The following is a 14599-nucleotide window of genomic DNA, read 5'->3' as shown; positions in this document are numbered from 1 at the left end:
ATGGTATAACTTGGCATTGAGATCTACTTACTGACTCACCCTGTATATTTTCTGCTAACTGGAAAAAAATTTAAATGAATTTTTTCCATATTTTAGCAGTTATATATTGTATTTCTTCAACAGCATGTTGTTTATGTTTATGTTACTATTAAATTGTTTTTTGTATCTTGTCCTATAATTGGTGTGTATTGTTGGGCAATAAAATCCATTATTATTATTATTAGTGTTATTAAGTATTTCATTGTTAATCAATAAAAAAGAGTTACCATGGTAATTTCTTTATTGCAACTAGTACCGATTAATTTTAACTTTTTCAAAATTCGGTTTTCAGTTTGCGCGATAAATGCCAAGACACCGAAATCAATCGAATTTCCACGGCAACAACGAATAGCAATAAAAATAAATAATTAAAGCGCCTAAAAATAGATAAACGAAGTGAGACATAAAAACAGCAATTTCTCACCTCCAACTCCCTTATCAAATTTTCCGGCATTCGACGTTCGACTTCGCACATTTTAGCGTCGATTTTCTAAACGAACGAACCGTGAAAAACGCCGAAAAAACGCTCGCCAAAAATTTTCAGAGAACCACGATAAAATTATAATTGTTAATGCGCGAGTAATTTTGCCTGGGCGCGCTATAGTTCACGTTTTCCGTGCGCACTGTTAACTGCACCGGCTACCGTTGCTCGCACCAATTCCATAGCTGTTTACATTCGCGTTTAACAACGTAATATAATAATTATTTATTTACATCGCCGTCTCGGGGTACGGCGCGTTTCAATTTCGAACGCGTTACGGTATAATAAAAAAAAGTTGGCAGTGCGCGCGGATGCAGTGCTGCCACTACCGCTAGCGCGGTGTCCGTTCGGGGGGAGACCGCGAGGTGCTTCGTTCAATGAAATTAGAGTAGATATGGGTCCCAGTTGACAATTGATACGAAACGTCCACTAATTAGGATACGTTTTTCGTGTCCGAATTGTAAAACCTTTATTTTAACTATCATCAGTGTGGTCTAGAATGTAAAATTTAGAACTGGAAAGATTTCTGAAGGTATATTTATAGCCCATTTATGTGACTTATGTGACCAACTTCGAGAGAGATGAATGTAGGACTACCCCCCTCCCTTAACCCAAAATAAAAATAGAATATATGTATTTTTTAATTTATTGAAGAAAAAACTTATTATTTTTGTGTATAAAAAAATTATCTTATAGCTTTTGAAAATATATATGAACTAAATTTTAATGACCACCTATTACGTTTGGAGCAACATCATTTTTTAAAAGAAGTTTGTAAAACTTCAAAAAACTTAAATTCCCGTTGCATTTTGTAATCATGGTTGATTTCAAAGTGCTCACGTGAAGTTAACTTTTTTCGCAACTCCCAAAATTGTTTATAATTAAAAACACTCTTTCTATCGAAAATATGTTTTTAAATCTGAGTTGCTTTTTTGTACAATTATCAAAAACTTCAAGCCATCGGACATAAATATTGATGTCATTAGCTTGCCAATCCTGCAACTTATTATTGGTTACAAATTTATTATTATTAAATTCAATAAATATTCAATAAATTATAAAAATTTATTGAATATATTTCGTCAAATAGTCCATCTTCATTAATTAATGTTTCATTTTACAATAAAATAGTTTTTATTGTGAGTTGAATTTCCAATATTTATAAATTTGTTGTCGGTAAAACCTGAACCTGTACCGGCCAACCCTGCACAGTTGGTCAGTCTGTTTATGACCAAGAACTACCGGCCGATCTAAATTCATCAGAAAGTGACTGAATTAAGGAAAGACCCGGACAATCTGTAAGAATGAAATATGGCCGAACAGGTCCGTACTTTGCTTAGAATTTAATTATTTGGGGTTTTGTTAGGAGAGATACTAAACAATATTTATTTATTTATTTATGTATTTATGTTTCAATCTAAAATAAAATTACAAATTACTTTTATCACCTACTTAAATTACTTAAAATTATTCACATAATATATCAGTATCACGTATTCCTTTTGTGGGTTCAAGCTTTGTAGAACCTCAATTAATTACTTTTTGGTATAATCTTCGTGAAAATAAATGTCGTTATTATACATGTAGTTTTGGATTGTTGCTTTTGTGTCATATGAGAAAGGGGTTTTAGTCAACTGTCTACTGTGATAACTTGCATTGTCCATTATAATTACGCTATTAGGAGGAATGTTTATTTTTAAACCAACTTTCAAATAAATCAGCGGTGATATCTTTATGGTAATCCAGAGAAGAATCTTTAATATTTTTCGCAGACAGAGGAAGTCCATTTGGAATCCAACCATCTTTAGAGCTAGCATGCAAAATAGTTATTCTTTTACCTCTTTTTGATGGCGCGTGTGTTTTACACTTATCAGTTGAGTCAACCCAACCCTTTTCCGGGGTATCATAAGTGTCGAACCTGGTTTCATTCAAATAAATAATTGGCCTTTGTTGTTCTCTGTAAATCCTAATTTTTTCTAGATATTCCAGTTACCATTTCCGAATTCTAAAAGATTCTATTAAAACTTGCCTTTTGTCAATTTTTTTAAATCTAAAACCCATGTGTTGAATACATTTCAAAACACAGGTTGGTATAAAATTATTTTCTATTACGGACCACAATTTTAAGTGAATTTAAATTCCGAAACTTTAGTTAATAATCTTGTTGCATTGTATGTTAATGACCACCCTTGGATAACCCCATTCGAAGCAATTGGTCACTTTCTTATAGCTATGAACAGACCATAACTTCGTTATGAGTAGAGATACAAACTCGGTTAAATTAGCAAACTAATAGCATTTTTTCCACTGATTACGATGATGAAAACAGAAAAGTTCGTATAAATCATACCAGCAAACCATATTTTTCATAATTTTTATTAAAAGAAATTGATAAGTATCAACCAAATGATAAAACCAATAGAACGGAAATAAACTGTTTTATGTCAATTCAAAAAACAATGAGAAAATTTTTGCATTTGTTTTTGTTTCTTATCATAAACAATAGGAGGAAAGTGCATTCCCTTATTTATTCTTGAAAATGTAAAAAAAGGCAAATATTATGGTCTATAAATATATGGGGTGGAAGTACGGTCCTATTACTTTTTTACCTAGCCTGTATACTAATCCCGAAGAAGTTATCTGTTAGTTGAGATGTCATCTTATGTATCTTAAAAAATAAAAGGGCAATCTTTAGCTTCGGCAAAATGTAGTATACTAACGCGAAAACCGCAAAAGTATAGTCTGTCTCAATTTTCATGGTGCTGTTTTGGTAACAATATAATTAATTAAGTAATACTAAGAAAAAACATTGACATTAAATATATACAATAAATTCATAGCTAGGAATATATATACATAATTACATTTTTATTCTAAATGTAATAAGATTTATGTTGCTTTGTATAGAAATGTAAGCTGTCAATTGGCATAGATTTTACAAAACTCCTGGATTCCTACCGCGTCGGTAGTTGTGAAGTCTTGCTAAAAAGTTTTGCAAATAGTATTACAGTAACCCGTGGAAGTTTCTTTGAAAAAATTATTTACATTTTTATGACTTTTGATATCAGTTTTTATCAAAAGTTATATCAAATTGATAACACTGGGACTTAAAATAGGAGTAACATTTTCTGCTCTGACCTTTCATTTTACTTGCTTTGGAGGAAAACGTAAAACAGTATGTCTAGTATCATTTTCTAACATATATTGCTGCATTTCAGTTTTTGAACTTGATGACACTGGTGCTTTGCGTAGCTGAAATCTGTGTTAGCTTGCATGGTCCATGATCATAACACTATTATTGAGAACTAACCAATTTTCAAAAAGTTTGGCACTTATAACTTCATGATAATCCAAGCTAGAATGCTTAATATTCCTTGCAGACAACAGCAAGCACATTGGGGGAAATCCGTCTTTTGACCCAGCGTGTATTACGGTGATGCGTCTTCCTTTATTTGAAGGCGCGTTCGTCTAGCAATTTTGAATGAAATCAACCCATTCTTTGCACACCACTTTATGGAGGGTGACACAACTATATTTATATTCGTTTCATCTTCTTCTAGCTTCTATATCAGTTTATCCAAGGGAGGAAGAACTCTTATTCTTGGACATCACCTCTTGAATACCGTATTGAGTCTTGCTACAAATCCTGTCACTTGAGCCCATATAAGTTCTATAAGCTGTAATTCGCAATCTCACGCCAGTGTGTAATATGTGTTCGTGTAAATTTGCTATATTGTAATTGTTCCTTCTTTATGAAATTATGTTCTAATTTAATATTTTTGGTGGACGATATCTTTCAATCTGAACTTTATTCTTTCTTTTTCTTGATCGTTTATTTTTTCTTTTTTTTTTCTTTATTAGTGAGTCACATTATATTATTTTTTCTAATTGCTTCTCATAACTTTGCCATTTACTTTTTGCAAGACAGACATATACATATTAATAAATTATTAATAAAATATTAAACAAGGCAGGTTAAAATCACATTAATAGCTAAATTATTTTCCATTTTAGAGTTTTGCGAAAGAACATAGTTTCATCAGAAGAAAAGTCGAACTTGGTTATGATAAAAGAAAGTGCCTTTCTTAACTTCCATCATTTTTTGTCTTCTGTAATATTTTTTTACACAAAGTTAAATATTCCCCGTCCGTATAAGGGAGGATTATCCAAAAACTTATTATTCCACTCATAGTTTCCTAGGTCCAAGAAAATATGTTTTTTATGTGTAAAGATCAGGAGAAAACTAAAAATCTAAACCGAAATAAATATGATATCAACTAAATAAATTAAATGCAATAATGTCCTAGCTTACGAAACTATATAAATTCTTGTTAACTAATTAATTAATTATATTGGTTAATTATTTTTTTACTTTATTTTTTATTTCGATATTGAACAAAACGAAAAAGGCAAGATTTGATATTTGCTATTCCTACATTACGCAAAATTTATTTTGCTTCTTATATTTCTTAAAACGAAATGCCTGAAATTAATAAATATGCAATATTCTCAAGTAATATTGTAATTAATCTGCAATACAATAAGCATTAGCATGTAAAAAAAGTGTTTTGTTTTCCAATACCATTTTAGATATTTTTTGATAAGACCTCGTAGCGCAAAACAACCATCAAACAAATCGCTTTAATTTGGGGCGATAAGATAGCAACATTCTCACGCTCCTGCGACGCTGAATATGTTTCGCGTAATATTTGTTTATCCAGCCGTCCACATTAACCATCTCCAGAGTATGTGAATTGATATAGCTATGGCGGAACTATCCGATTATTTAGAATCATTAAAGGAAATGGTTGTGTTATACGACAACAAAGGCGTTTTAACACGCTTGCCAGAAAATATGAAGTCGTAAAAAAATCGACAGCCTATTCTTTAAAGAGGATTTTACGCTGAATATTTTTGCTCCGGTTTATATATTGTCAAAAGTTAAGACAAAATTCTATAAATATGTACGTCCCTGACATTAACAATTTTATTGTTTATTAGACCGAAACATACTATCAATAAACAAGAAGATAATTCATATAAAATAAACAATCACATAAAAATTTTATATCTACTCAGCGAATCGCATTATGAAACTCATTAAATCAAAATTGTATCGAAAAACACTAATTTTAGTATGTACTGTTAATATATAATGCCAACATTAATAACGATATCACTATAATGGTGAGTGCACTATAGATTTTCATTCCAATGAAAAGAAGCCGGAAAAAATTATCAGGGAACGAAGAAGTCATTGTTTTAAATTCCTTTGACCTGATAATCTTAGTTTTAAGATGTTGAAGAATGAAGAATGCTGCAAAAAAGAAAGGCGGCAAAAGTTTAATATTTTTCGTTTTAAAAGGGAAATACCCAATCAACAGAATTTTGACAACGTTCGCACAAAAGGACATATTCTTTTAATAAGCAGAGAACAGTTATGGAAGTGTTTGAACGACTGGAATAAGCATAACATCGTTTTTACATGTCAAATTTTGGTTACAAAAGCATTAACACCCGCTTGAGGGCGCTACACATCTAGAATTACAATTATTTTATTTTTCTGAGGAACGCCAATTCGAAAATTTTCATATTTATAATATATTTTCGTGCAGTTATTAGGAATTGATATTCATATCCTTTCACGGTTTTTACTGCTCATATTTATAGAAAGTGTAAACAATTTGCCTATTTAATATATGTGTTTATTTTATTTGCATTACCTACGGTAAATTGAAAAGGCACGGTCAAAAGCGCGATTAACAAAATATGCGCAACCCTTGAAGAACAATTAAAATTCTTCATAAATATAACAGTTTTGTTTCTTTAGGACAATATTTTTACTAATTTTTTTATAGTGCAAAGTGAATATTCATTACAAATTCAGTTGACGTAAAATACGTGTTTACAATTAAGCCAACTACAGCAGTTTGACATGGAGTCTCTTAAGGTCAGACCCGATTTGTCTATGGCCATGATGTAAAATTGCATTCTTATGGATAGACTGAAGATAGAAGAAAAATGCTTTTATAATTTTTATTGATTTGTTTTACAAATATATGTTATTTCAATAGATTTCAGCATTATTGCATTCATCATTTCATCTTCTTCTAGTTTCTTTTTCAGTTTATCCAAGGTAGGAAGAACTTCGCTTATTCTTGGACATCACCTCTTGAATATCGTATTAGCCTTGCTACAAATCCTGTTACTTGCGCCCATATAAGATCTATAAGCTGTAATTCGAAATCACACTCCAGTGTGTAATATGTGTTAGTGTAAATTTGCTACATTGTAATTGTTCCTTCTTTATGTAATTATGTTCGAATATAATATTTTTGGTGATCGATATTTTCCAATTTGAACTTTAGTCTTCTTCATGATCGTTTATTTTTCTTTTTTTTTATTAGTGAGTTACATTATATTATTTTTTCCAATTGCTTCGCATAACTTTGCCATTTACTTTTTGCAATATAGACATATTAATAAATTATTAATAAAATATTAAACAAGGCAGGTTAAAATCACATTAACAGCTAAATTATTTTACAATTTATAGTTTTGCGAAAGAAGATCTTTCATCAGAAGTGTGGTATTAATGTATAATGTCAACATTAATAATGATATCACTAAAATGGTGAGTGCACTATCGATATTCATTCCAATGAAAAGAAGCCGGAAAAAAATTATCAGGGAATGAAGAAGTCATTGTTTTAAATATATACCATTCCTTTGACATTCTAATCTTAGTTTTAAGATGTTGAAAAATGAAGAATTTTGCAAAAAAGAAAGAAGGCAAAAGTTTGGTATTTTTCGTTTTCAACGAGAAATACCCAATCAAAAGAATTTTGACAAAGTTCGCACAAAAGGGTATATTCTTTTAATAAGCAGACAACAGTTATGGAAATGTTTGAACGACTGGAACAAGGATAACATCGTTTTTATATTTGCAAAATTTTGTTGGTTGCAAAAGCATTAACACCCGCTTGAGGGCGCTACACATCTAGAATTACAATTATTTTATTTTTCCGATGAACGCCTAATCGAAAATTTTCATATTTATAATATATTTCAATACAAATATATGTTATTTCAATAGATTTCAGAATTATTGCATTAAATGACTATTCCACATTTATTCACAGTATCAAAATGACACAAATTCCTCAAGAATTTGGCTGACATCAATATTGTCATATTTGTCACTTTTAATTGAAATTTTTATTAAAATATCATTGATCTAGAATAATTTTGATGAATTTTGATTTCTAAGAACGGCTCTGCATTTGTATTTTCTGTATTTTTTTGCTTATTTGCAATTGTTTCTGTTAACGCTAAACTTAAAGGCTACATTTCGGAATATGCTATTGGAAGAAATTTGTCTAATCGGCTTTCAGTTCTTCCTTTAGAGTTTTTATTTATTGATTTATTGATTATAATATTTATTCTTTTCCCTGTTGTATTTATATTATTATTATGAACACTTTTCATTTTTTACGTTTGATACGGTAAGTTAAAGAAGCTGTTCATCTAGCCAGGCGAGCCACTTTTTCTTCTATTGTATATTGCCATCTCTACCATCTATATATTAATCTCTCTTTATAAAACAAGATTGCTTTCGAAAAATCGTCGCTGGGCGAGGCAAGCTCGTAGCGCTTAGCGCGAAGCAGCTTCTTATTATAAAAGGAAAGGGCTTCGCGGTTTCATATTTTAAAAGGACGCATTGTTTTTCTATCGTGCAAAATCGATGTAATTTAATTGTGCCTGCACCCTGTATAAAATGTCCTTCACATCTCGTTGAACTTCAAAGTTACAGCAAACATCGGTAAATATTAAAATTTGCATAAATAATAGCGTTATCGAATGATATCTTTTCAAATATCTCGCGCCCTGTGTAATTGACGAAACCTGAAACTCTCTCACGACGCGGTTTACGATATTGTTCAAATAAAATTATCCCATCTTTAACGCTTATGCATTTATCGAAAATAATTTAGCCACAAAAACGGAAATTTTTAGGATATTTTAGATTTTTTGCCCATAAACGACACACCCTGTATATACAATCATTGTTCGAAGTAGAGGTTAGAGGCCTGGATTTTTGACGTTTCCTAGTTCAAGAATTTTTTGGAAATAGTAAATGGTTTTCGAGAAAATAAGTTTTTTCTGAAACCATGCAGCGCGCCGTAATAATCAATGACGTCATAGCGTCTTGACAGCCCCCGAAATAACGATTTCAATATGGATTTTTTCAAATATTCCGAGCAACGTATGTGATTGACGAAAACCGCAAATACAAAAATTGTAGCTCTTGATGCGGCTTGACCCCGTTTGAGCCATTTTTTTTTACGATTTTTGATTTGCGGCTAATAATTTATTCCGTAAAAGAACAATTTTCTAGATCTTTTAGATTTTTGCCTATAATTTGAAAACCCTGTATAAAATCGAAAAAATACCCTCATTTAGCACGGAATATCGGGAACACCTTGTACAATAGATGAAGACCTTAAATACAAAAGTTTTTGCTGTCCATGCGGGCTATATCGCAATATAAAAGAAAGTGAGATCTTAATTATAGTCTTTCAGTTATAACCAATTTTCAATAATAGGCTGACCCATTTTTCAGTTTTTTTGAATTTGCAGCGCACCCTGTACTTTTTTGAAAAATGGTAAAGAATAAAAATTTGCTGCTTCTTCTGGTTCAAGAATTTTTTTGGTCTCGCAAACAGTTTTTGAAAAATGATGTTTTTTATAGACCCTTGCACGCGCGATTTTTTATTTTTTTAGAATATTACCCGACCCCCCCGCCCCCATTTCCAATAGATTCCGTTACGGGGCAAAGCTGCATATATGTACCAGAAAACAGTTGAACATCGTTAAAAAAAGATGGATAGAGGCGTCGGATGAAGGCCATTTCTTATAAGCTTATGTGCCTCGTGGACCGGTTCGAAAGTTATTCAGGCAAAACCAAAAGACGAGAACGGAGAACGGAAAACGGACAACAAACAAATTTTTTTTCGACGCTGATCATTTTTGTACCAACGGCGATCTCATAGGACCTACCGTTACCGAGATACAACATGTTTATACGAGCGCAGATACTTTCGAAAAATTCGATTTAATCGATTTTCGAAAGTAACAAGCAAATGGCAGGTCTATTATGTTGTAGATACCGTTTGAAATATCAACAAAATTTTATCAGATATTTTACCCCAGTATATTTTTGCTCTATGATTCTCCTGGGTCCGGTCTGTACAGAGTATCCGATATTAGGTTCCCTACCCATTGAATTCAGAAAATACGAGCGATAGAAAAAAAATTAAATTTAAAAGTTACATAGCTTCATATATATTTTATAACTTTTAATTATAAACGGCTTAAATTATTTTGTTTTGGCTGGGCTCCTTGTAGAACGGGACCTATTGAGCGGATATTTTGAAATTACTACAGGGTGAGCAAGCAATCGATATTTGTACACCTTGTATATTTTTGAAATTTATTCCAATTTTTACTATTTACAAAACCTGTGGATTTCTCTCTGCATCGGTTGAAACGGTTTTAGCCAAGCTCTAAAGAAGCCAACAGGATGATTGACGAAACCTCCGCAAGTTCGACTCAGCCAAAACAGACGCAAGAGGAATCCAGAAGTTTTGTAAATAGTATTACAGTAGCCTGTGGAAGTTTCTTTGAAAAATTCTAATTTTTATGCCAATTCGAAACGTTGTAAGGCTAGATGAGTTACCGAAAATACTTATCAGGTCTTTGCATCTAATTCATTCCGGTTTCTTTTTAGTGAAAGTACATGTGGCTGATGCGATCGAAATTTTAATTTCGCACCGTGAGGCTGTAATTTATATGTATTTATTTCCATAATTCCGATTTTTCAGTTCCAATTATGTCGAAAATCATAAATTTTAATTAAAAATATATATATTTACGGAATAACTTTTAATTATTTGAGAATCAAAGCTGGCGTTAGGTGTGTTCGAACTAGGACAACGACTCCTATAAATTAGTTAAGCCACAAACATTGTCAACGTAAGGTAAATTTGCGGTAATAAATTTGTCAAACGAGCACTATCTTTTGTTGAAATTATTTGCGTTGAAAATATATATAGCGCGTCCCATTTTTAATGACTCAACATCTTATCTCCTTTATTAATAAAGCCACCGTATTGCGGCTTTAGTGACTCAAGACTACGTTCTGATAAAATGAAAGGTGACAAACTGAAATTTTGGATTTTCAGATACAGGGTAATTTGAAGTTTTGCATTTGCTTTGTGGCTCGGTTATCCGTAAATTTATCGAAAAGGTGAAAACTGTTCCTTGTGTTCCTTTGTCGATCTTCTTATTAGGCTTTTCAAAAATATGTAACACTAAGTTCAATATAGGATGCCCAGAAATTCAGCGCATGGATTTTAAGGGGTGGAAAATAAACTCAAGTTTACTATGCAAAGACCTTTTCCTACCGAGATCCCAGCAATAACAATCACTTCAAGAAATTATTTTTTTTCTACTTCTTTCTCTAAAATACCGAATTATACACCGATCTCGCGTAGGGTAGTAGAAAAAGTATAGTGTGCAACAGGTTGGTAAACTTTTTAAGTCATTGTGACTCAGATGCCGTGCATTGTAAACAAAATGTAGACATCGAATTATCTTTAAAATTAATAAATACATTTAAGCACACTTTTTATTTCTGCGTAATATCTTCTTTCAGCAACATCCACCACTAGCGCAAATTGAAAAATAAAAGCTCTTCATATATGAGAAAATGCCTTTTTATGCTCATATGCGATACCATGGATCTGGGTAGGGAAGCATTTTTGAATATGCGGTATAGGAAACAGATATATGTTCACACCACATTCACATTTGGTATAACCATATAGCTACTAGAGATATAGATGCTCTACCTATGTAGATACTACGGCAAATTAAAGAGCGTGGATAGAAAAAAAATTGACAAGGTCCATTCAACATACACATGCGCGAGACTTCCATTTTTAGCCAATAACATTGCGATATTCAACAACCAACATGGTTGCTTTTTAGAAAGAAAACGGCGCAATTTTTGACATTAGACGTGAATAAAATAATTGATTTAATATTTATTATCCAAAATTATACGCTGATGAAAATGGGAATAGCGAAAGAAAAATATTTACATCCCATTTAAAATTTCAATTCGTATATTTAATAACCGACAACCAAGTAACAATATAATGAATGATTTGCACGACTAATTTGTTATCTTATGTTACATGCTCCGTCAAAAAGAACTAAGTACTGATGTACTACAATTAAATATACCTATGGAAGACAATATCAAGTACCTGGCGCATCCACCAAATTGTAATTTGAATCTGGCTTAATTCTCAGTTGTGCCAAATAATTTGATTTTAACAATATTATTAACAGTTAATTGGAATCCGTATGACATTTCCACTTCTCTGTACAATTTTTTTAGCAATCTTCTATAAATTTGACTACTTCCGTAGCTAATCTAGCGCAAAACGCAACATCATCTAATTTGATTCACAATTAAATTGTAAAAGTTATTCAAATGAGTCAATTTACAGAAAGCATAACCATTTTTGTTGATTTTTGATTATTATAATTTTCCCCATTTTCTCATATAGTCTGAATATCCATAGTCTACAATAATCCATTGAGGTAGCGAATTTGTCGTTCCAGTTTACATTGAATTAATTTTTCTAGAATTTGTACGCCTTTTTATCAATAAAACAAGGGAAATTTTAAATTTATTTATAAAAATCATACCTACAATAATAGCAGATAACGATTTACGCATTCTGGCAAGAACAGTCATCTTCTATTTGTATTTCCTAATAAATGACTTAATCGTTATTTTTATTAAATTAGTTGTTCTGGTGGCTTCCGATTTTTAATAATAACGTTGAATTATTTATGCGCTACATTTTAGTTTAATTAATTAATTTTTTTTGTCACCAGTTTTTTGGTCCATAGTATTCAATATGAGTGCAGTTTCTCCTACCACAATATATATTTTCGAACGATTTATAAGAATACCGTTATATTGTAACCACATAGTTTGCTTGTGACAATAATGCAGGAACTTGGTAAGCAACTATGACAAAAATTTTGAGGAGGTCGATTCCAAAACACGCATGAGCAAGATTTAAAATTTCGTTTTTAACCAATGACTTTGCTGACAGATCGTCAATAAGTGTAGCGTTTTCACAGCAAGATTTTCCCAAAATTGTCTAGGTCTCGTAAAATGTTCTGGGAAAACGCGTTAAGTGAAAATGGCGCAAAGTGCAGGTTAGTGAGTGAAATGTAAAGGCATCGCACAGCACAAACTGAAAGCTTTGAGATCGTGAACAATCCGTTCTATCGCACCAAGCATATCGTGTATGATTTGGATATAATGTCTTTGACTGTAACGAAAATTGTTAAATAAACTTTATTTATATAATTATTTAAAAAAATCGATTTTATATTTTCATTTTTAAGTTTACATAAACAAGGTATCGAAGATGTTTCAAGCCGACAATCAGCACCTGACAAAGAGGTTTTGACAGGACATTACCGCTGACTAGTTGTTGATAATCAGATAGACGTCTTAAGTGTATAGTCTGTCTCAATCTTTATCGTGCTGGCGGACCCTCCCCAATAAAACTTTAACGATGTTATTACCAATTGCGGGCAAAAGTCAGCAAGATGAAGAGAGAGACAGACTATACCAAAGAGGCTTGATAGGACGTTCTTAACCTAATTTTTGGAGACACGACACTTTTAAAGTAAAGTCTGTTCATAGATATAAGAATTAAGGAAAGACCAGGGCAAGCTGTAAGAATGAAATATGGCCGAACAGGTCCGGACTTTGCTTGTAATTTAATTATTTGGGGTTTTGTAACTTTTAATTATAAACGGCTTAAATTATTTTGTTTTGGCTGGGCTCCTTGTAGAACGGGACCTATTGAGCGGATATTTTGAAATTACTACAGGGTGAGCAAGCAATCGATATTTGTACACCTTGTATATTTTTGAAATTTATTCCAATTTTTACTATTTACAAAACCTGTGGATTTCTCTCTGCATCGGTTGAAACGGTTTTAGCCAAGCTCTAAAGAAGCCAACAGGATGATTGACGAAACCTCCGCAAGTTCGACTCAGCCAAAACAGACGCAAGAGGAATCCAGAAGTTTTGTAAATAGTATTACAGTAGCCTGTGGAAGTTTCTTTGAAAAATTCTAATTTTTATGCCAATTCGAAACGTTGTAAGGCTAGATGAGTTACCGAAAATACTTATCAGGTCTTTGCATCTAATTCATTCCGGTTTCTTTTTAGTGAAAGTACATGTGGCTGATGCGATCGAAATTTTAATTTCGCACCGTGAGGCTGTAATTTATATGTATTTATTTCCATAATTCCGATTTTTCAGTTCCAATTATGTCGAAAATCATAAATTTTAATTAAAAATATATATATTTACGGAATAACTTTTAATTATTTGAGAATCAAAGCTGGCGTTAGGTGTGTTCGAACTAGGACAACGACTCCTATAAATTAGTTAAGCCACAAACATTGTCAACGTAAGGTAAATTTGCGGTAATAAATTTGTCAAACGAGCACTATCTTTTGTTGAAATTATTTGCGTTGAAAATATATATAGCGCGTCCCATTTTTAATGACTCAACATCTTATCTCCTTTATTAATAAAGCCACCGTATTGCGGCTTTAGTGACTCAAGACTACGTTCTGATAAAATGAAAGGTGACAAACTGAAATTTTGGATTTTCAGATACAGGGTAATTTGAAGTTTTGCATTTGCTTTGTGGCTCGGTTATCCGTAAATTTATCGAAAAGGTGAAAACTGTTCCTTGTGTTCCTTTGTCGATCTTCTTATTAGGCTTTTCAAAAATATGTAACACTAAGTTCAATATAGGATGCCCAGAAATTCAGCGCATGGATTTTAAGGGGTGGAAAATAAACTCAAGTTTACTATGCAAAGACCTTTTCCTACCGAGATCCCAGCAATAACAATCACTTCAAGAAATTATTTTTTTTCTACTTCTTTCTCTAAAATACCGAATT

General features: G+C 31.9%; 1 protein-coding gene across 5 annotated transcripts in view; it reads right to left on the bottom strand.

Annotated features, from left to right (window-relative positions):
• LOC132706420 (uncharacterized) overlaps positions 1-14599 on the bottom strand; it is a 71379-nt gene that overhangs the window by 34441 nt on the left and 22339 nt on the right. Inside the window, exon 1 of one of the 5 annotated variants that reach the window (XM_060677755.1) lies at positions 464-814. The exons of the other annotated variants lie outside the window; for them this stretch is intronic. Coding sequence (XP_060533738.1) covers positions 464-514 — 51 coding nt within the window. The 5' untranslated portion in view covers positions 515-814. Of the gene's footprint in view, positions 1-463; positions 815-14599 lie in introns of those variants that run through there. 5 annotated transcript variants of the gene reach the window in all.

The sequence above is a fragment of the Cylas formicarius genome, unplaced genomic scaffold, assembly GCF_029955315.1.
Source record: "Cylas formicarius isolate icCylForm1 unplaced genomic scaffold, icCylForm1.1 PGA_scaffold_8__14_contigs__length_24414737, whole genome shotgun sequence".
Taxonomy (NCBI): domain Eukaryota; kingdom Metazoa; phylum Arthropoda; class Insecta; order Coleoptera; family Brentidae; genus Cylas; species Cylas formicarius.
This window is presented reverse-complemented; position numbering and strand designations above follow the sequence as displayed.